Source organism: Ctenopharyngodon idella, chromosome 19, assembly GCF_019924925.1.
Source record: "Ctenopharyngodon idella isolate HZGC_01 chromosome 19, HZGC01, whole genome shotgun sequence".
NCBI classification, from domain to species: domain Eukaryota; kingdom Metazoa; phylum Chordata; class Actinopteri; order Cypriniformes; family Xenocyprididae; genus Ctenopharyngodon; species Ctenopharyngodon idella.
Window position 1 is genome coordinate 1,525,916 of NC_067238.1, and position 24,962 is coordinate 1,550,877.

The 24,962-nt window shown below is 35.6% G+C and overlaps 2 protein-coding genes across 3 annotated transcripts in view; one reads left to right on the forward strand and one right to left on the reverse strand.

The window, feature by feature from the left end:
- rnmt (RNA (guanine-7-) methyltransferase) overlaps positions 1-24,962 on the forward strand; it is a 210,518-nt gene that overhangs the window by 32,416 nt on the left and 153,140 nt on the right. The window lies entirely within an intron of this gene.
- On the reverse strand, positions 1,955-24,824 carry ptpn2b (protein tyrosine phosphatase non-receptor type 2b). Of its 2 annotated transcripts, none has more exons than XM_051873114.1 (10): positions 24,581-24,822; positions 23,476-23,566; positions 23,270-23,370; positions 15,711-15,809; positions 14,184-14,321; positions 13,821-14,030; positions 13,055-13,216; positions 12,756-12,952; positions 11,270-11,371; positions 1,955-2,628 (listed from the first exon to the last, which is right to left on the reverse strand). In XM_051873114.1, the coding sequence occupies exons 1-10, from the start codon at positions 24,635-24,637 to the stop codon at positions 2,604-2,606; spliced, it is 1,182 nt and encodes a 393-aa protein (XP_051729074.1). In that variant the 5' UTR covers positions 24,638-24,822; the 3' UTR covers positions 1,955-2,603. The 2 variants fall into 2 exon arrangements, with proteins under 2 accessions (XP_051729074.1, XP_051729075.1); XM_051873115.1 differs by lacking the exon at positions 1,955-2,628 and adding an exon at positions 6,657-10,018 and having other exon boundaries at positions 24,581-24,824.

Here is a 24,962-nt window from a genome sequence, read left to right on the forward strand (position 1 = left end):
TTTTGATGATTATAACTGACAACTAAGGAAAAATCCCAAATTCAGTATCTCAGAAAATTAGAATATTGTGAAAAGGTTCAATATTGAAGACACCTGGTGCCACACTCTAATCAGCTAATTAACTCAAAACACCTGCAAAGGCCTTTAAATGGTCTCTCAGTCTAGTTCTGTAGGCTACACAATCATGGGGAAGACTGCTGACTTGACAGTTGTCCAAAAGATGACCATTGACACCTTGCACAAGGAGGGCAAGACACAAAAGGTCATTGCAAAAGAGGCTGGCTGTTCACAGAGCTCTGTGTCCAAGCACATTAATAGAGAGGCGAAGGGAAGGAAAAGATGTGGTAGAAAAAAAGTGTACAAGCAATAGGGATAACCGCACCCTGGAGAGGATTATGAAACAAAACCCATTCAAAAATGTGGATTCACAAAGAGTGGACTGCAGCTGGAGTCAGTGCTTCAAGAACCACTACGCACAGACGTATGCAAGACTTGTGTCAAGCCACTCTTGAACAACAGACAGCGTCAGAAGCGTCTCGCCTGGGCTAAAGACAAAAAGGACTGGGCTGCTGCTGAGTGGTCCAAAGTTATGTTCTCTGATGAAAGTAAATTTTGCATTTCCTTTGGAAATCAGGGTCCCAGAGTCTGGAGGAAGAGATGAGAGGCACACAATCCACGTTGCTTGAGGTCCAGTGTAAAGTTTCCACAGTCAGTGATGGTTTGGGGTGCCATGTCATCTGCTGGTGTTGGTCCACTGTGTTTTCTGAGGTCCAAGGTCAACGCAGCCGTATACCAGGAAGTTTTAGAGCACTTCATGCTTCCTGCTGCTGACCAACTTTATGGAGATGCAGATTTTATTTTCCAACAGGACTTGGCACCTGCACACAGTGCCAAAGCTAACAGTACCTGGTTTAAGGACCATGGTATCCCTGTTCTAAATTGGCCAGCAAACTCGCCTGACCTTAACCCCATAGAAAATCTATGGGGTATTGTGAAGAGGAAGATGCGATATGCCAGACCCAACAATGCAGAAGAGCTGAAGGCCACTATCAGAGCAACCTGGGCTCTTATAACACCTGAGCAGTGCCACAGACCTGATCGACTCCATGCCACGCCGCATTGCTGCAGTAATTCAGGCAAAAGGAGCCCTAACTAAGTATTGAGTGCTGTACATGCTCATACTTTTCATGTTCATACTTTTCAGTTGGCCAAGACTTCTAAAAATCCTTTCTTTGTATTGGTCTTAAGTAATATTCTAATTTTCTGAGATACTGAATTTGGGATTTTCCTTAGTTGTCAGTTATAATCATCAAAATTAAAAGAAATAAACATTTGAAATATATCAGTCTGTCTAATGAATGAATATAATATACAAGTTTCACTTTTTGAATGGAATTAGTGAAATACATCAACTTTTTGATGATATTCTAATTATATGACCAGCACCTGTATCTATAATATATATATATATATATATATATAATATTTCTTTTTTTCAATATTAGTTTTTTTTTTTTTTTTACTGCATTTTCAAATTAACAGCCTTTTCAAAAACATTGAAAAAAAAGTGTATTTCACCCCTAAACAATAAATGTTTTTCAAGATTAAATAATGAGTTTATTTTATTACAATTAAGATTTCTCTCATTGTGAAATTTTCATAACAGTTAAGCATATTATAGTCCCTAATTTGCTTTCCTCTAATGTGGAAAAAAAGTGGAAAAAGGCATTTTCAAAGAATATTTAACTGAATTTGTTAAATAACATTTTTTTCACATTACAGTATTAAGGATTTGGAGGAAAATGTGCTTAATTGTCATGAAAATATCACCATGTGAAAAAGCTTTATGAATGAATTATGAACTGGACAGCTTAATCCATAGAGAGATTTAAATGAGCCATCATTTTAGCTCGGTGGTTGACTGCTTGGAAAAAGTGAATGAAGCAATGCATCGTTACAGAAACTAAATGATAGTAGTTTTATTCATGGATCCTACTCTTGGATAAAGAAAAGTAAGACTCTTTAACATCAGACACCGCTGGTTTGTTCTGTTTGTTTTAACCAAATGCAATGTCTGTTCATCATTTTGTACAATCAAATTTTTTTTTTTTACATCTCATAAGGTACACTATGTACACAATGTGAGCACTCTTCAGCATAAGACATCATCTAACAATCTCACAAACTGGATTTGAGCATACAGCCCTGTAGATATAGGAAATTTCAAGTAATTTCATATAAAAAATAGAGCATTTCATTTTGCCTTTGAAAAAAAGTTGTCTAAAAATACAATGTGTGAACAGCATTAGAAATGCATAGACCTATTTCAGATCCTTCTGCTTTTTCCAACAAAACAAAAAGCAAAATAAAAAAAAAAAAAAAAAAGAAAATAGGTCCAACGAAAATTAAAACCCAATCCAAACCATGGCGATGCACTGTCCTCTTGATATTATTATTGAGTTTCATCCACTGACATAGTGCTGGTGTGTGCCGTTGTTCGGAGTGGAGAAACCTTCTCGAAGAGTTCAAACGGCTTTTAAAAACATTGGGGTGGATGGGGGAGGATTATGGGATGGAGATCACTTGCTGAGGTTGCCATGGATTTAGGAGTCACTGGTTGTTCTCGCTCTGTCAATATAAGCACAGAATGCACAGTCAAATATGTAATATTTCAAATCACAATGTTTAAAAGGGTTTCTTCACCCAAAAATGAAAATGAAACATTTACTTGCCCTCATTTTGTTCTAAACCTACATGACTTTCCTTTATGGTACACAAAGGAGAACTTTAGCAGAATTGTTGTTGTTCCCTAATGGGAAGTTCCAAAAACAGCTGGCGGTCAAACGACATGTGAGAACTGAAGAAATAACTAAAGCAATTTTTATGATCAACTATGAAAAATAAATATAATTGACACAGACGACTTTTTATTTTTATTTATTTTTTTTAATTAGGGCTGGGCATTGCCAACCAACTAATGATTCAAATCTTCACAATGCAATTTCAAAATGATTCTCGATGCATCTAAATTTTTCCTTAATGTCATTTTAAAGTCAAACTAAAATACGCATGTTTTGAATCACCACTAGAAATAGTTCAAGCAGGCTGTGTCACCCACTAGTAGGCTGCGATTACACTGGCACAAAAATTTGTTTTTTTTTACTCACATCTGACACAGATCGGAAATTGTTGCACACATGTAAACAGAAAAATCTGCACGCATAGTAAAATGATCACCAACAGAATAATTTTTGGCAGGGATTATTGTAAAAAGATATTGGATACAGTGGGGAAAATAATTATTTTGATCTCCTGCTGATTTTGTAAGTTTGCCCACTTACAAAGAAACGAGGAGTCTATAATTTTTATGGTAGGTTTATTTTAATGGATAGACAGAGAATATAAAAGAAAAAAATCCAGAAAAAAAAAAAAACACATTATATAAAGGTTATAAATTGATTAGCATTTGATCAAGTGTAATAAGTATTTGTCCCCTACCAACCAGCAAGAATTCTGCCTCCTACAGATTGTTTGTGCGCCCATGTCGAACACAGATTAGTCCTGTCGCTTTAAGAAAGTACTCCTAATGTCAGCTCATTATGTGTAAAAAAGACACCTGTCCAAAGAATATGTATCTTCCATTCAAACCTCTCCACCACCATGGGCAAGACAAAAGAGCTGTCAAAGGAAGTCAGAGACAAGATTGTAGACCTGCACAAGGCTGGAATGGGCTACAAGACCATCAGCAAGAAGCTTGGTGAGAAGGAGACAACTGTTGGTGCGATTATTCGGAAATAGAAGAAATACAAAATAACCATAAATCGCCCTCAGCCTGGTCTGGAGCTCCATGCAAGATCTCACCACATGGCGTAAGGATGATGATGAAAAAGGTGAGGGATCAGCCCAGAACTACACGGGAGGAGCTTGTAAATGATCTCAAGGCAGTTGGGACCTGCAGTGCCCGCAAGGTCCCCCTGCTCAAAAAGGGCACATGTACAGGCCCATATGAAGTTTGCCAATGAACATCTAAATGATACAGAGAAGGCTTGGAAGAAAGTGCTGTGGCCAGATGAGATCAAAATTGAGATTTTTGGCATCAACTCAACTCGCTGTGACTATGACCCCAAGAACACCATCCCTACAGTCAAGCATGGAGGTGGAAACATGCTTTGAGGCTGTTTCTCTGCTAAGAGTACAGGACGACTTTACCGCATTGAGGGGCCAATGAACGGGGCCATGTACTGTAAAATCTTGGACGAGAACCTCGTTCCCGCCGCCATAACACTAAAGATGGGTCATGTATGGATCTTCCAGCATGACAATGACCCAAAACATTCCACCAAGGCAACAAAGGAGTGGCTCAAGAAGAAGCACATTAAGGTCATGGAGAAAATCTGTGGAGGGAGCTGAAACTTCGAGTTGCCAAGAAACCTTAAGGATTTAGAGAGGATCTGTAAAGAGGAGTGGAACAAAATCCCTACTGAGATGTGTGCAAACCTGGTGACCAACTACAAGAAATGTCTTGCCTCTGTGCTTGCCAACAAGGGTTTCTCCACCAAGTACTATGTCATGTTTTGCTTGGGGATCAAATACTTATTTCACTCACTGAAATGAAATCAAGATTTTAAAATAAAAATGTTGCCATATTCAAATAAAGATTTTAAAATTTAGGCTAAGTGTTGCTAATTAAACAAGTATATGTTTAGCTAATTGTCAGCCTCTTACGCGAGAGATTGCAGAATTCAAGCGACAAATTATGTTTTATATATATAAAAAAAAAAAAAAAATTCAGGAGGAGCACGTTCAAATGGTCTATCTAATCAGCTCGAGAGGAGGCATATAAATACACAGCCGACTCACATAGTTACCTCGACAGTTTTCTGCATCCCTTCGCCACCCCGACTGCTCGCTCTCGGCTGGTTCCTATTCTCAGGATGTGGGGGAGTACTCTGGGTTTCATCTAAATTCCGAGCTCGGAGCCTCTCCTCGGACAGCACGCCAAATACGCTTATTTTACTTATTTACTCTATTCGATCATTTGTAAGAGTGAACTTGTGAAAACAACTGCCACAGGTAATCGGACATTATTTATTTTTTTTACTTATTTTCAAAGATTTATTTTTGCTGTTTTTGCCTTTTTATTATGATAGGACAGTAAGTAGACTGGAAGAGAAGTGGAAGAGAGAAAGGACGATAGGATATTATTATCAACTTGACCGCAATGTTTTATTCTCCATCATTCAATACAATTTGCCTGTACATAGGGCTGGGCGATTTTTCCGATTAATTCGAATTTAATGTTTTGCCTCGATTTTATTATTTTTTAAATCGAGAAATCGTGATTTTGAATAAAAATGTTAGCAAGCGTTACAATTAGACATGTTGACAATACAGCAGGAGAAGAAAATGATCCGACCTCATGATGGCGCCGGCGCGCCTGATTAACCACTCTCATGTGACGCTCTATAAGCGTAGAACACATCACTATTCTTAATCGGCTGTTCATTCAGAAATGCGTTATTCAGGATTTCTACAGGTTTCATCAAATCTAATTTAATGCTTCTTAATGCCAATTTTAAATTTTAATGCATTAAAATTTAAATATGGCATTAAGAAGCATTAAATTAGATTTGATGAAACCTGTAGAAACCCTGAATAACGCATTTCTGAATGAACAGCCGATTAAGAATAGTGATGTGTTCTACGCTTATAATATATATAATATATTTTAATACAGCCAAATTCCCAATAAAATTGTTTCATCTATATATTTTTCTATATATTTTTCTGTTTTTGTTGTCAGACATGGTGACTGAAACACAGCCCATTAAGACTACATACAGGGCTAGACATTAAGCCTTTTCATTCACTTGTACGATTCATGTAAAATGTATGATTCATCTTTCATTTTAAATTCTTAAATTCGATCAATAAATTTAATTAGAATAAGACACTAAGGGCTGTTACCAATCAAATTAAAATAATTTACAAATTTACAATAAAAAAAAAACTGCATTAAATAATGTTATGGGATTGTAAAAAAAAGTTGGGGGGAAAATGATTAAACAATTAGAAAATTAAACTAAACCACCAGTAGGTGGCGTCGAGTAACCGTCTTAATAAGTGAGTCATTCATTTAAATGATTCATTCCAATGGCTGATTCATTCAAGAATGAGGCAGTTGTTTATGAATGGGTCATTTAATCTTTGACTCAACCAATTCATTCAAACGCTGAATCACTCAGTAACGAAAACAAGGCTGAGTGTTGCGCTATGGTTCTGCTGTGATCCTTGTTTGAAACCATTTTTGCTGCTAAAATAGAACAAAAACAGTCAATGTTCCTTCTAAAATGTAAGTGACTTAATATTAACTTATTTGTTAACTGAACAGTTGTATGAAATCAGTGTCACATTTTTAATCGTGACGGTAGCCTATTTAGGAAAACAGCATTCTTGGTCATGTGATTTTGCTTACTTGTATCAAGTTATAAAAACTTATTTTTGTGTGTGCTTCGCTCATGTTTCCATTTCTCCTCGAGATGGTGCGCGAGCCTCAACAGTGCAAACTTGTTATTGTCACTACATTATACAGCCTATTATTATACACTATGAATCGCCACTTAAACTAAATGTAATAAAGATCAGTCATTCTCGCGTTTTTTTTTTTTTTTTTTGGTATTGACGTTTTAATCAGGTCCTTGTCTCTTTCTTCTCTTTCACCTGCCCCTTCAAAAAATACACTTACCCGGACTAATTGACAAGCGTTAGTGTCGAGCCCTGACATGTTAAATCAGCGCTAAAAATCCTGATTTATAATCGAGACGTTGTCTGACAGAATCACCATACACATAATATAAAGACATTTGCTGTGATTTTGGCTATATGTACTCGTAAAATGATCACTCAGGTTAGAAGCAATAGTATCTATTTTATTTGTTCTCTGACATCCTTAACTGAATGCGCTGCTCCTCTCAGCCACTCACTGAACAGAGCAGACGCAGGTACGCCAGCGGCAGGAAAGCAAGACCTCGCGCTCGTGCGGCAGTACCGGGGAGTCTCGGAATCAGGTTAACAAGTATATTCGTCACAATGCGCTTTCTTGTAAAAAAGTCGCAAAAGGGGTCTGAAAAGTCTCTAAGTTGGCAACACTAATTCAGCCTTCCGTCTCCAGGTCCCATCCCGCCGCTGTTCAAAACGGCATTATGGCAATTTTGCACCGGCCGGACGGCAATTACCAAACTGGTTCCGTGTGGGTATCACACCAATGTACGTATTTTGCGACAGCAAATCAAAGTTATTAATTATGAAGGCTATATTCAATATAAACTGGTATTCTTTTCCTTCAAAACTATCTAAAAAAAATTAATGCCTGTAGGAATAAAATTTAATGCTTTTTAATGCCATTTAAGGCCTTAATTTTCGCAAAATCCATTTAATGACTTTTAATGGTTTTTTAATGCCCCGCGGATACCCTGGTTATTGCATTATAAAAATGAGATGCAGGCAGTGGAATGAGAAAAAAAGGCAAAGATATTAAACGCAAAGGGGCTTTTTTTTTTTTACCTTGACCGCCGTGTTTTTAGAATGCTATTTCATGGGTGAGACGCTGCAAATGACGCAAGACACAAGTGCAACACCTAAACATGCCCGTCAAACATAAAAACAATAGGACAAATGTGGAATGCAAACACCTGTAAACCTGTTTGATATTTCATGTTTGCATGATGGTGACAGGCTGAAAGCTGCTGTTTTCTGTTTTTACAAAGCATATGCTGTTAATAATAGCCTATTACTGGTGTTATTTATTACTATTACTTTTTGGCTAAGAAATATTTAGCATTTTCTTATTTTATATAATTTGAGTATATAGGATGTGTTTAAGATAAGTTTGTACAACATTTGCCTTCATATTTCAGGCATATTTTCTGCAAAGATATTTAACAAATTGTTTTACATTTACAATATGCTGATCACTTTATGTGTGGTGCATCTGGAATGGAACTTTTTTTAACCGGACTGTTAATAAAGAGAATGTTACTTAAATCATATTGTAGTTAAGTTTTCAAGTTGACTAGTTAAACAGTAAAAAAAAAAAAAAAAAAAAGATTTTATTTTTTTGCCATATCGCCCAGCCCTACCTGTACATAAATTAACCTTTATTTTATATCATCACAGATTAAAATCTATAAATCAAAATATTTATTGCATTTATGAAGAAAAGGCTCACGATTCAAGGCTCTATCGCCTTTTGCCATGGTGTACAGTGTCTTTGGGCAGATCGCTGAGGCGGATTGCCGGCAACAACCATTTTACGATTGTTTGTGGTTTGTTCTTCATGAATTGTGACTTACCTAACTTTTCACAGATTTAGGAGCTAGTTTTAGCACTAAAATGCTTTGTGCATAAGGTCCTAAATTTAGGACTGACACACCCATTATTTTTAAGAGTTTCTTATAAATCAGCAAGTTAGGAGCTACTTTTAGCCTTAAGATGTTTTGTGAACACGGCCCCAGATTTGCGCATTAAGACTTGCAGTGTAAAAGCAGCCTTAGAGGTGACTATGCGGCTTTTATCATGTGTAAATGAAATGCGACATACCAACATAATGTTCCATGATATAGATTCTTGTGCAAATACATTTCTACTGCATCTGTGCTGCATGAGTAAATGACAGAACTTTCATTTTTGGGTGATCCCTTTAAGTGGCACATTCAATATATGCATGTTAAGCTCTTTTAAGCTCTGCCTCTGATTGACAGTCTATTAAGAATAATAGGTAGTTAATGTCCCACCATGCAGCAGGGGCATTAACGACCAATAAGGACTAAGCTCTTATTACTGTAACAAAATTACATTCAATATTGGTATACTGTTCCCTACTCCTTATTTACCCCTTTGGCTTCAGTGATTAAAATGTTTCTGCATGTAATGATGGGTCAGTTTAGACCAGTGGTATTTGACTCCAAGGTTCCCTTTTGTCAGAGAATCTGTCCGAAGGCTCTCCTATCTGAGCTGATAATTACCTCAGGCATTTTGTTGCTCACAATTATGTTGATTATTGTACATCTTTATTTTTCATTTTTGTGTTTTTAAGCATCGTAATTAAGATTACATTAATATAACTACATTTAAACAATTTTAAGAAATTTATATTTTTACAAGGAAAGTTGTCCCCTAGTTGAGAACCACTGGTTTTAGACTATTTTGTCCATCTTTATACATCTGACTGATATAAATATTTATCCACTGATATTTATTTATCCATCCAATGACAAATATTCAGTGGGTTCATTTCACAGTGGTTGCAATTCCAATGATGTGGGAAAATTTTTTCTGCAAACCTGAGAGTGATAAAGGGGGGCATGAAGGCAAGTGAGGGAAGTTTTATGCTTAAAAAAAATCTTGTTATACATGCATCCTTTTCACTAAAATGGCAGAATAAAACAAAAATATACATGAAAAATAAAGAAATCTACTTTAGTGACACACAATTAACCAAGCAAAACACACTCTTATCTCAGTCTGCAGAAACATACCAGTGCTGCACACAAACCACACGCCCACAAATGTTTCAAAATTTGAGAATTAATGCACTGAGGCTGTGCCAAGAACTAAAGAACTCTACCACATTTCAATATAGAAAAACCATTAGGTTTTGGCCCTCAAAAGACTTTTAAGTTTTTGTTTAAATTTGCCGTTGCGAACACAATTTAATCTCATTCAAGTAGAGAAAGCAAACGTCTAAATCTGAGAAAAAAAGCAAAAACATCACACCATGCTCAAGCTCAGTCTTAAAAGGCCAACAGCCACGGCCATAGGAATAGCAGCAAGCTCCAAACCAGCATGTCACAGCACACAAGGCTCGTGTCTGGAGCTCACGTACAGCCTGAGGATTTTGAGGAGCCTGGTCAAGCTTGTTTTTACAAAAAATCCTGCAGATGTGCCATTGCTGCCTCATTGGGGAGGTTTCCCAACAGGGCAGCACTCGCTGTGTCACGTACAGCAAATACAGCCCAGACTGAAACCATAATATAAGACACAGTTACTGCCATACAGAATTCACCTGTGCTTTACAGAACTTTACAAAGCCTCGACACAACGCTGGCCTGACCCAACAACCTGTTCATATGTAACATATGACCTCCTTGTGCTTACAAAATTGCTGAAGGCTGAATCAAAAAATAAAAATAAGAAATCTTGTTAACTAAAGAAAATTAAGACTACTTTTAACATGAGTATTTCAAAAAGTATTTTTATATTTCCCCCCAAATTATCATTAGTGTAATGTGGAAAAAAAGAAGAAGAAAAATCTCACTTTAACATGCAAGTAATGATATATTTTAAAGGCATTAATACATTTGTAAAGTACAGTTGTAAGTACAGATCATAGTAGTATTTGCTGTGCTGAAATAAATTTTATTAAATGAAAACATTGTATTACAGTGTATTACAATAATGAGCATTTAGGGGAAAATCTGCTTGTCATGAAAATGTCAGAATGCAATTTTTTTTTTTAAATAGGCCATCAGACCAATTATCAAGCTCAGTCTGATTACATCAGCATCCCACCAGCCTACTCAATTCTGAAATCTTGCCCTCTTCTGTCAGAGATCTGTCATACTCACCAATTAGGGTAATTTATGATGGTGGATATTGTAAACTTGTACACAAGAAATATTCCAAAATAATTATCTGCTATCATATTGACCAACATGTCTATATAATTTATTATTCTATTGTAATTTAGATATATTACATTATGATATCATTAATAAAATATAGTATTATCAGTGATGCCAGTTGAACTCGCAAATTACAGTAAGTTCTGGCACACACAGACATTACAAAGGCACACGGAATCGCAGCTCAAATCTCTCCCTGGGTAGATGCCCCATTTCAAACAGAGAAAAGAACAGCAGTACACTGATCCGCACTGGTGAAACTGAGCTGCTTCTGCTGTTATGACAATACAACAGATATATTTTGCAGAGAGCAAGATACACAAGTGTATCCTAGTGACATGAGTCTGCAAAATGGCTTGGTCTCTGAATGGCCCAAAAGACTAAATAGTAACTTAAAAGTCTAATGAGGCACCTACATATGAGACACCAAATACCAAGTGACATTATGAGAACTGAGTGGGTTGAAGGATCTGTGGGATTATATGACATTACATACACATGACCAGACATGTTGAAATGATTCAGTGACGCAGTGAAGAGTAGAGCACAATAAAAAAAACACATTCCTTCCAGACAGACAGTTTCACCTTTTTCTTTTCTTATCAGGGTCGTTGATCCTGGGTTTTATCTGCTTCTGAGTCTTCTGCATGGGGTTGGACATTTTCTCATCTCTTGGTCTTTTGTGACCACTGGAAAGAGAGAACAGAGAATATAACATGACAAAGTGGTATTTTTACAGCATTCTAACAAGGTACTATGCAAGTCAAATTTCCAGTAAAAAGTATTTTTTCTATCCTCACTAAAAGCAAAACACAAACTCGTAGTCTATCAGAACAAATTAGATGTTTAACCCTCAACAAAGCTTTACGAATCTTTTGTTTCGAATCAGTGGTTCGAAGCATGTATCAAACTGCCAAAGTCACGCCCCCCAGTGGTAAACCATTGAAATTTCGAAACACTTATGACGTAACAAAGCCTCGCTTACTGAAATCATGTGATTTTGGCAGTTTGATAAACGCTCTGAACCACTGATTCGAAACAAAAGATTCGTAAAGCTCCGAAGCTTCATGAAGCAGTGTTTTGAAATTGCCCATCACTAGATATTGTTGAATAAAACCAAACCCAAAATCAAAAGGAAAAAAGAAAAGAAAAAAAAGTATGTAGCATCTGCTGCGACACTAAAGGCACCTAGCGAAATTACAAAAATACAGCTAATTTCATGAACGCCTCCCCAACTCATCACAAATACAGCTCTTTATGGGTGTTTAAGAAGGCATCTCTCAACAGGTATAGACTACATTCAATAAAAGGTCCAACATATTAGGAATAGCAATTGAGTAGGCTAATAACACTGTCTAGAGCAAACGCGAGTGTCTCACTTATAATAAACCCATCTGCACCAGGCACATTTTTTGACATGACATGACACAGGCTGTCTACACTGGACACATCAAAGTAAACAATGTAAACTGGAACATTTGTCTTTCTGAACGGGTACATAATGATGCTATGTATGGTACTGAAGCATCCATTGTAACGCGTCGCATCGCAATGTAGCAGAATTTTGCTTGCACTCCTGTACCCGAAGCTGAATGTTTACACTTCTTTCAGAATTTCACACATTCTTACAGTAAAATAAAATTATTGTAATACACTGATTTAAATCAGCATATTTTTTAAGTAATACCACAATGTATAATTTTTGTATTTTTTTTTTCGAATTATAGTAAAGAAATTTTGGTGGGAAATGTGCTTAACGGTCTTGAAAAAACAATGAACAATGCAAAAAGTAAATGGTTTTAAAATATGGCTTGTTTTCTTAAAGCTAAATTATATTTCTTAGTCCTTTTTTGGGGTAAAATATGACCTTGACATGTTCTTGACAGATTTTGTAAGATTCATCTAATTATAGAAGCAAATCAATAAAGCATTAAAATGGTACAATAATCCTGGGATTCATTTGGCAACCAAATCCAGCATCTGAAGTCATGCTTGATGAATGCTGATTCCTTATCACATGCAGTTTTGGAAACACTTTGTTAAATCTAAAATATACAATGTCTTGTTACATACATTGTTCGAGCATCTCTGTCTGGTTCTTTATTGGGGGTCTCTAGGCCTGTTTTCTTTCCTGTCTTTGAGTCCATCCCATCCTCCAGACGAGACAGCTTGCTGCCATTGTAGCGTTCTGTGCATTTAGGAGGCTGCGGCGGTGGGGGAGACTCAGATAGGGGTTCTTGGTCCTCTCTAGAGAGCTCTCGCCATTGTTTCTGCACAAATTCATAAAAAACTATAATAAACACAATAAACACAAACACAGTAAATCTAGTCCAGGGTCCAGTTAATGGTGATTCTGTTAAAAAATGGCATGCCTGCACAGAGGAGTCTCCCATTATGTACTTTGCACCTTCCAGCACAGCCATGTATGAGAAACGCAGCTGGTCGGGGGTCTGAATCAAACCCATTCGATACTTCCTCATGTCTAGAAGAATCTTTTTGATGTCCACTGCCAATGGGTCTTTTCTCTTGTCCATCTGAACAGATCGGTGATAGAGGAAAAGCAGTGGTTAATTAACTCTAAGTCTGAGTGGGAGACAAATTAAGAAAATTTTATATATATATATATATATATATATATATATATATATATATATATATATATATATATACACACACACACACACACTCTAAGCCTCATGAGAATACAATACCGCAAGTATAACTCATGATGTGGCACCACTATCGGGTATATGTTGTCTAATCATTTGAGACTAGTAAAGTCAATGTCTAATTCAAAGGTTGTCGTCCCAACAGTTTACTTTTTGTTAAAGCTCAATTAATATTGCCAGTCATAACTTTGAAAACACTTGACTGGATTTGTTTCTCATGACTTAAAATTCCTATTAAACAAAGGCAAAAATGCTTGAAATCAGACTATACAAAAAGCGGCCTAAGTAAATATATTGCCTATTTTGTATCCATATCGCTGAAAATCAGCCTTTCAGTGACCTAAAGTCCACAGTAAAGCTGAAAATTGCTTTGATGGTAGAAACAATGGCAGAATTTGCCATTAAGAAATCACAAAAACATTATATTGTTAAAATCCTTTAGGCTCCTAGTTTTAGAGATCCAACTCACCAAGACAAGACAAGTGTCAACCAGAGAGAATGTTCCAGATCGCCCAATTCCTGCACTGCAGTGGACCACTGCTGGACCATGGTCCATCCCAAGTGAGCCAGACTCTCGCACTTTAAACAGAAAATTGAGAAAGCTGGCTGGGGATTCTGGGACGCCAAAGTCAGGCCATGTGGTATAATGAAAATGATAGATCTCTCTTGTCTCTCCTGTCTAAGTGGAAAAAAAACAGACAAGAAATGTACATGATATTAGTATTGCTAAAAGAATAGAACTACAATTAAAATCTGCATAGGAAGACATCAGATAGAAGGAGCATTCTGTGAGCATGAATGTAATTTTCAGTGGTCAATGTGAGAAACTTACATTTGCGTTCTGGAGTTCCAGCACTCTGGTGGTGTAATATGACTTGATGTCCTCTGACACTAGTGTTACCACAAAGCGGGTGTCACGGAAGGACATTTCTCGTTCTTCTTGTGTCGGCCAATATTGTGCACACTTTTCCTGCATGAAGGAATGTGTAGAAATAAAGAAAAGTAGAAACAGATTTATAACATTTCTTTTATTTAAACTAAGTGGTAAAAACTTCCTGATATAAAAGTTGTTTTAAAACTTAAAAGGCAGATTTTTTTTTTGCTGTTTTAAGATGTTGACCATGTAATTTAGATACAAAAGCCTGCATTGATTGTGCTCAGGTCAGTGCATAATTAAGACTAAAAAAAGCTTGTTTCCTCAGCAAATTTAACAGGAAAACAACTCTAAACAGAGTCATAAGATGCTTCACATATGTTCTGTGATAGTCTAATGACCATTCACAAATAAGAGGGTCAGCTAATTTGTTCAAAAACATACGACATTATGAAAACATTTGATAGTTATTTGATTTAAATGTCCCAATTTAGAATTTGAAGAGTTTCAGTTACACCCACAAACTCTTTGTCACAGAATATACAGTGATAACTGGGTCAATGACAAATAAAAATGATGTGAAATGAAGATAAAAATCTACTTAAAGTTTATGTGCAAATTGATGTGCAAAAAATTTGCATTAAAAAGGTTAAAAAAAAAAACTTGACAAATATCATGAAGTATTCATTTTCAATCAGTTCATCATTCAGTCATTAAATCATGTTAATTATAAAATGCATAAATTGCATTTTTATGTATTGTTTTAATAAATTACTAGATCTGAAAAAAACAAAAAAAACAAAACAAAACAAAACAAAAAAAAACCTAAATATTCTTAAGGTTAAGCCTTTCTAAAATATCTGTCATATTATTCTACTGTGAAATATACATATTGGTAGTATAAAAGGAAAACACTGCATTGTTTGCCACCAACCCACTCAAACTGAACAGACTCAGATTTTCTAAAAGTGTTATAATAAAACACCTCAATGTCATATAAAAATAAACAGGATGGCAATACAGCTGTAGCATCATTTTATTCAGTATTTATTAATATTTTGAATTGACATTTATTTTTATATTTTCATTTTTCATTTTAATTGTAGTTTACATAACTTTGTGCTTTTGTCATTTCTATTTAGTTTTAATTTATTTTATTTTTATTTCAGTTTTAAATTTTAGTACTTTAACTGAAAACTCAATTTAGTTGGTTGTCCATTTCTTATTTTTGTTTAAGTTTTTTATCTAATATTTATATTTTATTTTATTTCAATTATAGAAAACTAGTTTTAATAGTCTTAACAGTGCTGCATCTTCTACAGATCTATTTGTTCTTTGAGATACTACTTAGACTCCCTAAGGCTCTGCTGAGCTCTCCAATATGAATTAAAATAAAGCCTTTACATTATATTGAAGTATGAATTAGTGTGGAGGCTGAAAGAGTGGTGCTTTCAAAGAGAAAAGGTTTAGATCAATGATGCTTACCGAGCCTTTTTCTATTACTCTGTTGAGCATGATAACGGCTTTGGTCTTCTGCTCCCAGATCATCAGCCAAAAGTGACCACAGGTGTTTCTCAGAGGACCCTGACAATAGAGAAACACACACAGAATGTTTGACAATAAGAAGGAATGGGCCACAATGGTCACAAGAATATGTCTTATGTAATAGCTTCTTAAGAAATATGAACCCAGATTCATTTTTTTCAGGGCTTTCTTAAGATGACAGATAAGTTGACTAGTCACTGGGTAAACCCTGGTTCAAACATGTAATCAAAACATGTAATCTTGCACTAGGGCTGCACGATATATCGTTTTAGCATCGAAATCGCAATGTGACTATCGCGGATGCGCGATGTCTAGTATAGTTAATCCGTACGGACCAGACAACACGGTTCAAAACGCACACAATTCTCTGATTAACAGCAAACCATCATACAATGAAAGTTTATCATTTGAACGTGTTTTAGGTCCTTTCAGTTTAAACATTCAAGAGATTATAAACCATATGAGCGCACAAAGACGCGAAAGAGAACTCAAATCTGAACGGGCAGCTGTTTTATGTGCACACACACAGAGCCGCGCAGATGCACGTGAACACCATATGCCATTCTCTTCCGCATCTATTTGTGCCTAAACAGACACATACGTGCAAAAACAATTGTCTAAATGCATGTAAAAGATCGACTATCCTCGTAAACAATTGATTATGGCTTAGGTGAACGAAACAATTGAGATAGAAAACCGGATGTATTTTGATCCGCACCACGCATTCGGTCTTAAAGTGACAGAAACCCCTGCTGCTTTCTGTGTCATGAATGTTAAACAACAAAAGACAAAGAGAAAAATCACTTTTGTAGTTTTAACACAGATTAATTATGTTTAATTTATACAGTGAGACTATGTATTTCACACACAGTATTATTTTACACCATGTATTATTACACACAGTATTATTTTACATTTTATTATTGAATTTCTGTACCTGAATACTGTTAGACTTACCTGGAAAATATAAAACATTATTTATTTCATTTGTATCTTTGTTCTATTATATTTATCTGTTTGTAATTTGTTCATTATTTTCTATGCGTATGCACTCACTTACAAAATCACCCCAATTATCCTAGAATTATTCATTCTTTACAAATATAGAGCTATTCAAGTCATCTGGAGAATTTTTCTCATATCGTATATATATCACAGAAAAACAAAATATCGCAATATCAGTTTTTTCCAATATCGTGCAGCCCTATCTTGCACATCTCTAGTAGTGCTGGGTGGTAAAAGGTTCATCCGGTATATTGGTTTTAATTTTGCGAACAATATGTATTTTTCAAACACCGCCATGCATTGCTGAAACAATAGAGTGGTGCAGGTATGACTTCAGAACCCGGAAGTCTAATAAGCTGCTGGTACCTTCTTAGATTTTCCTATGGGGTTTTATAATGGGGTTTTTCAAATTATGAGTAAAATAAAGCCTGTGGTAAACATAACTTGACGATACTTCTACATTTTGTTCTACAACATAAACTGCACAAACTCACACCCCAAGCTGTCTTGCCTAGTTACTATTTAAAATGTATGTTTTCAAAAATAAACATAACTGCTTCAAAATTTGCATTTTTGTTTCAAAATTCGCATTTTCGTTGCCATCTCACTATATGAGGACATGGACACATGAACTTCATTGGCAGAGCTGCTATGAGAGTCACTTCACCAGCATTTCACCATTTCATTTAATAAAACTATTGTCATTCGTCATACCATATACACACAAACTCAAAGGTCTTTGCTTCATGACAAACCATTAAAATAAAAGTAAAGGTGTAAAGGTATAAATTGAAGAAATTATAAATTTTCATTTGATTTCATTTTAAGATTAACTAAATTCAGTTTTATAAATTGATTTGATTACCAGCATTTCTTAAAGTATTTGTATTTGTCCTTACAATGTTTTCATATTCTCTGTATTCCTGACAGTAAAATAAGCCACAATAAAAGTACAGTGGAGAGGAGAGGGGAGGGGAGGGGAGGGGAGAAGAAAAAAAAAAAAAAAAAAAAAAAAAAAATCAGTTATAGACCGTGAATCCTCCAGAGTCTTAAAAAATACAGTGATACAAATATTTGGTCATACCGCCCAGCACTAATCTCTAGTAGTTAGCTATGCAAAATCGTGTAATGTCAAAAAGTCTGGCACACCTACACATTTGTTAAAAAATATCAAACCAAAACCGCATCTCAAAAGGCTGACTAATGTATTTTAGAGCCTGTGACCTTCGAAATGCTACCCACACAACTTGGTCGGTAATAGACGTGCGTAAAACCTACCACCTGCCTACATCATCCTGTAGTAACATCAATGTAAAGCAACTGCCAGCGGAGTGAAGGTAGCCAATGGTGTTGAATCTAGAGGAGTAACACACAGGTTTTACTAAGAACTGCTAAAGTTCACAATCCTGTTCTGTGTGCCTGAGCAAAACCATTTCACCACAGGTTTCTCCAGAGGGACTGCAATTAGTCTACTGAAAATAACTTTAGACAAAAAAAGTGCCTGCTTAAGGTATCTTAGCCACAATGTCAAAACAAAAGCTTTCTATTATAGAAAACTAGAGCTGCACGATTAATCATTAAAGGATAGCAATCTTGATTCAAACACCATCTTATTCCTAAATGACAACGATTCTCCTGTGTCTATTAAAACTTTGACAAAATCACACCAGAACATCTAGATCTGTGTCTCTGACCCAGAGAAGGTAGTTGTCATGTATAGATATTAAACAGCTTCACAGTCTTTTCAACCAAACAATATCATTAGGGCTGGGTATTGACACAAATTCACGCGCGCTTCGTGTTGCAGCCTCTCTTGATCTGAGGCTACAGCCATCTGTCACGCCACATCAATCAGCGCCAAAACAGTTATTTTTTGAATTTCGTAATAAAATGGACAGAATTTGAAATCTGAGACTTTGTTTCATATCAAAAGTAACAAAGCACAAGGCTTATTGCCATTTATTAGATGGGAAGAGCGCTACAATGTTTTGTTCATTTATCAACTGAAAACAGACTAGACTAATTGATTCTTGGGATTTAAGAATCGATATCGGTTCGTAAAAATGAGAATCGATTAAAATCGAGAAATCGATATTTTTACCCAGCCCTAAATATCATTATTTCTGTGTTACAAATATTCAAAATGTCATAGAAGTACTGGGATAAAGTTTGGATAAAAAAAAAAAAAAAAAAAAAAAACACTGATGTCTTCAGTAGCGATCAAAATAGTAACTTGGCACTTCAAATAATAATTGCATCGATTACATTGTTACACCACTAGGTGGCAAGTTAAATGACCGTTAAAAAAAAAATTATTATTTGTTATTGAATCATTCATTCAAGAGATTCGTCCAAAAATGCTGATTCATCAAGTAATAGTCATTGAATCATTCAAACTGATTTTTTAAAAATAATTCATTCAAATTAATTAAACAATATATTTTAAATAGACTGCAGCAATTAACATTTTGTCACAACCTCTAGTAATGCTGCCTTCATGTGCTCTCGGAATTATCGTAAATAAGAAACTTGAATGCGATAAGCTTGTAATCACGACTTCAGAAGTGGAAATGATCAAATTTCCTATAGCACGTGAAGGCAGCATAAATTACATGTTATTTTCTTTATTTGTCTGTTCAGAATCGTGGGAGAATCATGATCTCTATTTAAAAAAAAAAAAATTGTGATTCTCAAATTATCCAGAATCGTGCAGCTCTACTGAAAAAAATAAAAAATGTATTGAAGTCTTATGGCTGTTTCCTTCTCTGATTCTTTATATTCATATGAGAACCAGTGTCAGTGTTGGTGTTGTACACAAAATAGCATGAAATATACTACATTATCCTTTCATTTTTACTCTGCTGTGATGATTTCTGCAGAGTTTTTAAAAACAATTTTAAGACTTTTTAATAACCTTCTTTATGAGCTGCACAAATAAAATGGATACCATAGAGAATAAATCCATACAATTAACAAAATAAATCAAGTATCTCAGACTCAAACTCTCAAAGGACTAGTTTACTTTCAAGTGAAAATTAGCCCAAGATTTACTTACTCTCAAGCCATCGTAGGTGTATATGACTTTCTTCTTTCTGATGAACACAATCGGAGATATATTAATAAATATCCTGACGCATCCAAGCTTTATAATGGCAGTGAGCGAGACCAACAAAGACAATGCCTCCATCCACATCCATTCATCATAAACGCACTCCACACGGCTCCGGGTGGGTAAATAAAGGGCTTCTGAAGCGAAGCGATGCATTTGTATAAAAAAAAAAAAAAAATCCACATTTAACATATCCATATTTTAAAAAAATATAGATGTATTAAATTTAAAAAATATCCATATTTAAATTATGAAGTAAAATATCTAGTTTCCGCCAGACCGCCTTCCGTATTCAACTTACGAAAAAAACCCAGAACTGGCGTCCTGTCAGTTAAGCTTTTTTCATAAGTTGAATAGGGAAGGCGTAGGACATAGTAGGGCTGGGCGATATGTAAAAAACATTTTATTTTATCGATAATAGCCTTAAAAAAAATATTGCGATATCCGATGATATCGTCTACCCGAGCCCCGCCCACCCCGCCCCGCCCCGTCCACCCCGCCCCCGTCGGAGACAACATAGCCGACACGTACTGTAAACACACATCAGTTTGGTTGCACTTTATCTGACAATAGCCTGCAAATCAGTAGGCATAAACTTAATTTAATTAAAGGTTAAAGGTTTGTTTTTCTTTTCTTAGTTTGTGCTTTAAAAAACATTACCTTTGTTGATATGTTCGTGTTGTTAATCATTTCCACACTGCTCTTATCAAGTGTTTGAAATGAATTTCGTTTCGTGCAGAGAGCTGTTGAATTGATCAGAGTTTAACGGAGTTCATGTTGATAAGAATGATGCATGTTGATATCAAATGTGTCTTGCCTATTTTTTCTTAAGGTCCGATGTTTCTCTTTCATTTTTGAAAGACGTAATTTTCTGTGTATTTGTCCACGAAATAACCTATGAGGCGGCTCTCTGTGCGCACCCTGGATGTGTGCAGAGCTCAGAAAACAGCGTGCGGGGGCCTACAGAACTGTTGTCTGCATCTCGCGCTTGAATGTTTTAGAAATAAAAATACATTGTTAATAAGCAAAATCAAAATGTTAATTTTATAAAGAGTAGCCTAGGCCTATTCGATTCCTGGCCTTAAGTAAATGTGATTCCAGAATAGATTTTTTTATTCCTAACCCTATTAATTAGCTACTATAGGCGACAAAATATTTCATTTATGCTATTGCATGTGAATAAATATGTGAATGGTAACTACGGGACTATGTTAAATAAATATGTATTTTTTTTTCCTCGATATTAGCAATTATCGTCTGTAACTGACTTTTATTAGACATCGCGATACTTGCAAGACATCGTCGATATACAATAATATCGTCATATCGCCCAGCCCTAGGACGTAGCTTAAGTATTTTGAACTGCGAGAGGCATTACATTTTCTTAGTAAGTTGAATACAGAAGGCAGTCTGGTGGAAGCTAGATATTTTACTTTATACCTTGTTAAATATGGATTTTTTTTTTTTTTTTTTTTTTTTTTACACAAACGCATCGCTTCGCTTCAGAAGGCCTTTATTAACCCCCCGGAGCCGTGTGGAGTACGTTTATGATGAATGGAGTCACTTTCTTCAGATTCATACTCGGTCTCGCTCACTGACATTATAAAGCTTGGATGCATCAGGATATTTATTAATAGATCTCTGAATGTATTCATCAGAAAGAAGACAGTCATATACACCTAAGGTGAGTAAATCATGGGGTAATTTTCATTTGAAAGTGAACTAATACTTTGACTTAAACTGGGGCACACCCTCAGCTGCATAACAGGTTAACTGCAAGTTTAAAGTACACAAGACATGTTTTACAATATATACTCATTATATACAAGTACTCAAATTAATCTATGTACTAATATGAATTAGAGGATAGTGGATTTTGATGATACAATAACAATGTGTCTAAAGAAAGACAATAAAAGATTATTGTGTCGATACTTGTATATAATGAATGTGTTAAATAATATTCTTTGTCTTACCTTCCTATGAGCTCCAAGAGTTACGTTAAATTAAATGCCAGATGCAGTTTACTACTGTAATTAAAATTATGCATAATCAGGGTTTTTCCTGCATTAAAAATATTTTGGCAGCCTCCAAAATGAATTTCTGTCCCACCAAATATTTATTTGATTATTTAATTTGACAATACCTAATGTTCTGCAGTGCCGGTACCCACTGATAGACAGCTGCTGTAAAACACTCCTGTGAGAGTTTGTGTAAGTGCTCTGTGAACAGCGTCAAAGGTTTCTATTTACATAATTTCTTTGCAGTGTTAAGCTTTGTAGACAACCACAGACATATCTGTTGAACGCATGAATGCAATGGCCAATCAGATGAGTTTAATTTAGTCAGAATCCACTCAAAACGGCTGCGTTTTTGTCCAGCGCGAGTTCTGTACATGATCAAATCCTTTCATTATAACCAATAAAGTATAAACACAATGTCAATAAGAGATTCATTGCACAGCATAGACAGCTTCATTGAATATAATGAGTTTTCGCAAGAGTGCAGCTTTGTGTCCCTCGTGCTGTAGTGACAGCTTCGATGATTATAATGGCAGCGATCTTTTCTCGATTTCTGTATATAATATATATATATTTGTCATGCTGCTAACTACACTTTGCAAAGTTTCTGGATACAACCATATTTAAATGTTCAATCAAACTGACAGTGAAAAACCATAGCAATGAACATAAAACAATCTTATACTGTATCTCATTTCAAGAATAAATAGGATGAGTTAATACTACAAACTGTTTCTTTGCATTTATTTTGGATTTATTGTCAGTACTGGGAAGTTTACATGGGTACGTTTTTTTGGACTGTGTGTGTGGATGGCCGTGTTCATTTGACACCACCGAAGACCATTTTTTGACACAGAAAAACCCCTGATAATGTGGGACTTTAATTACATACAAGCCTAAAATACATTAGGACTCTTATTTTGAAATGTCTATGTTTTACTACTTCCAATTGCTCATTTAAAAAGACAAGGAAGATATAATCTGCACACTTATAAACATCCACAACATATTACAATATCAAGTAAACATTGTCACAATACATCGAGTAGATTATAAGATATTATTGGCATAAATGTGCTGTATTGATTGATTGCTAACTGATCTGAAATTTTGAGCCTGTAGAGTGTGCAACAGTGCCGTGTTTTGACTTTGAACATGAAGCACTTCAATTTATTTACTTCAGTAACAGCTTCATGAAATTTAATAATAACATTAGGCCATATCATGATTCCTGTTTTTCTTTTCTGTCCCTAAATTTAAAACTTCCTAAAAAAGGAATTTTTAAGGACCCTCAGGAACCTTGTCAGTGCTGCATGCTTGGAGCTCTAAGAGTAAATTTAGTGGCAGAGGTGGAGTTCACTCACCTGTGTAAGTATGTATCTTCTCTGGGCTTCTTCCATTACCACCAGGCTGGCATTGATGTAGTCATTTTCTGTGTTTTCCAATTTCACCCGACTGTGGTCAACTGATATGTTTGGAAAAAAGGGAAACGATGTCAAATACAATATTAAAGTCCAGTTGCATTCCATGACGAGAGGCATATCACTTAGGTGAACCTGATGTTACTTACATGGGCTCACATCTCTGTATCTGTTTCTATTGCGATTCTCTGGATACTTGGCCACTTTGAAGGCACACTCATGTGACTGGTTGCGTATTTCCTGGGAAAGAAATACAAGCAGAGCTTCAAACCAAAAGTTAAATGAGGTCATTACTGTAATTAGGTTCATTAAGTTTAATTTCAGTTAATTTCGTAAGTCAACTGCACATTTCTGCAAACACAGGACAGGAAAAACAAATTTAAAAGAAATTAGCTGATCATGCTGTTTGCTACTGCTTCCAGAAAAAGTAACACAATATTACTGGAAACGTTAATGAAGGAAGCTACATGTTTGTTTTCTTACAGACAAACTCCCTCAACAACAAAAATTTATGAGGCCTATATAAATATATGTTTGTTTATTTAGCACTACAAGAGTGAAAGATTCGAAATCCAGTTACAAGTTTTTAATACTTTGTTCAAGAGGATACTAAATGTGAAGGAGACTACATGGCAGTTTTTTTTTTAATGTTTACGGATGACATTTAGTCAATGATATTAAGAAAACGTAACAGTTGGTGTTTACAGTAAATAAACGTGTTTAAGTCAGAAAAAGCTAACAGCTGTTATTCGTATAAACGATGGGAATGTGTTACATTGTTGTCACAAGATGTCTGTACCAAAACCTAGTGCGTTGCCGGCATTTTTGTCGTTAAATCACGTTAAAATGTTGTATACAATAGACAGTTCGTTACGATTTCAATCTCAGCCTACATTGTGTTTTTCTGCTGGTATGACAAAACATTAAGCATAATAATTAAAAACAGAAATAGTTAAACAAACATACTCAGTGCCCAAAATGCTGTCTAGGTAGGCAGTTCACTAGATTCTGAGGTACGGTTAGTTTCACTCACAACACTTCAGTTTACAAAAGAACAGCCACCATAACATCCTGGTTTTACAGCTTCACTTTCATTTTATCCCCATTTCAACAACAGTAAAACGAAGAACAGTGAAAGCACACTGAATTAACGTTTAAAAAGAGACAGATAAAGGAGATAAAGAGACATTTATCTCACGGCTTACTATAGATTGCGTGGCTCATTAGCATGCTAGCTGACTTAGCTTCACTTACTAAATAAAGGTTCTGCCAGCGGCCCTCTGAATCTATGTCCTCAAACTCCTGCTCCATATCTCTGTCAACTCCTTCCGCTTTAAGCTTGTTTTTTATTAAGAATGAACGTCACAACTGTAGAAATCAGTCATTTCTCGTTCTCACACTGAACCGCTGAGAGAGTCTGTCAGTGTTTGTCCGTGTCGCTGACATTTGCGACAAGTAGCTCAGCCCTCTGCGCATGCGCTGCGAGAGCGTCTCTGGTCTGCTCATGCGCAGTGAATTAGCGCTTTCAAGATGTCAGAGCAGGGCGAACATGTTAAACATATGTTAAAGGGTTAGTTCACCCAAATAATAAAATTATCCCTTGATTTACTCACCCTTTAAGCCATCCTAGGTGTAT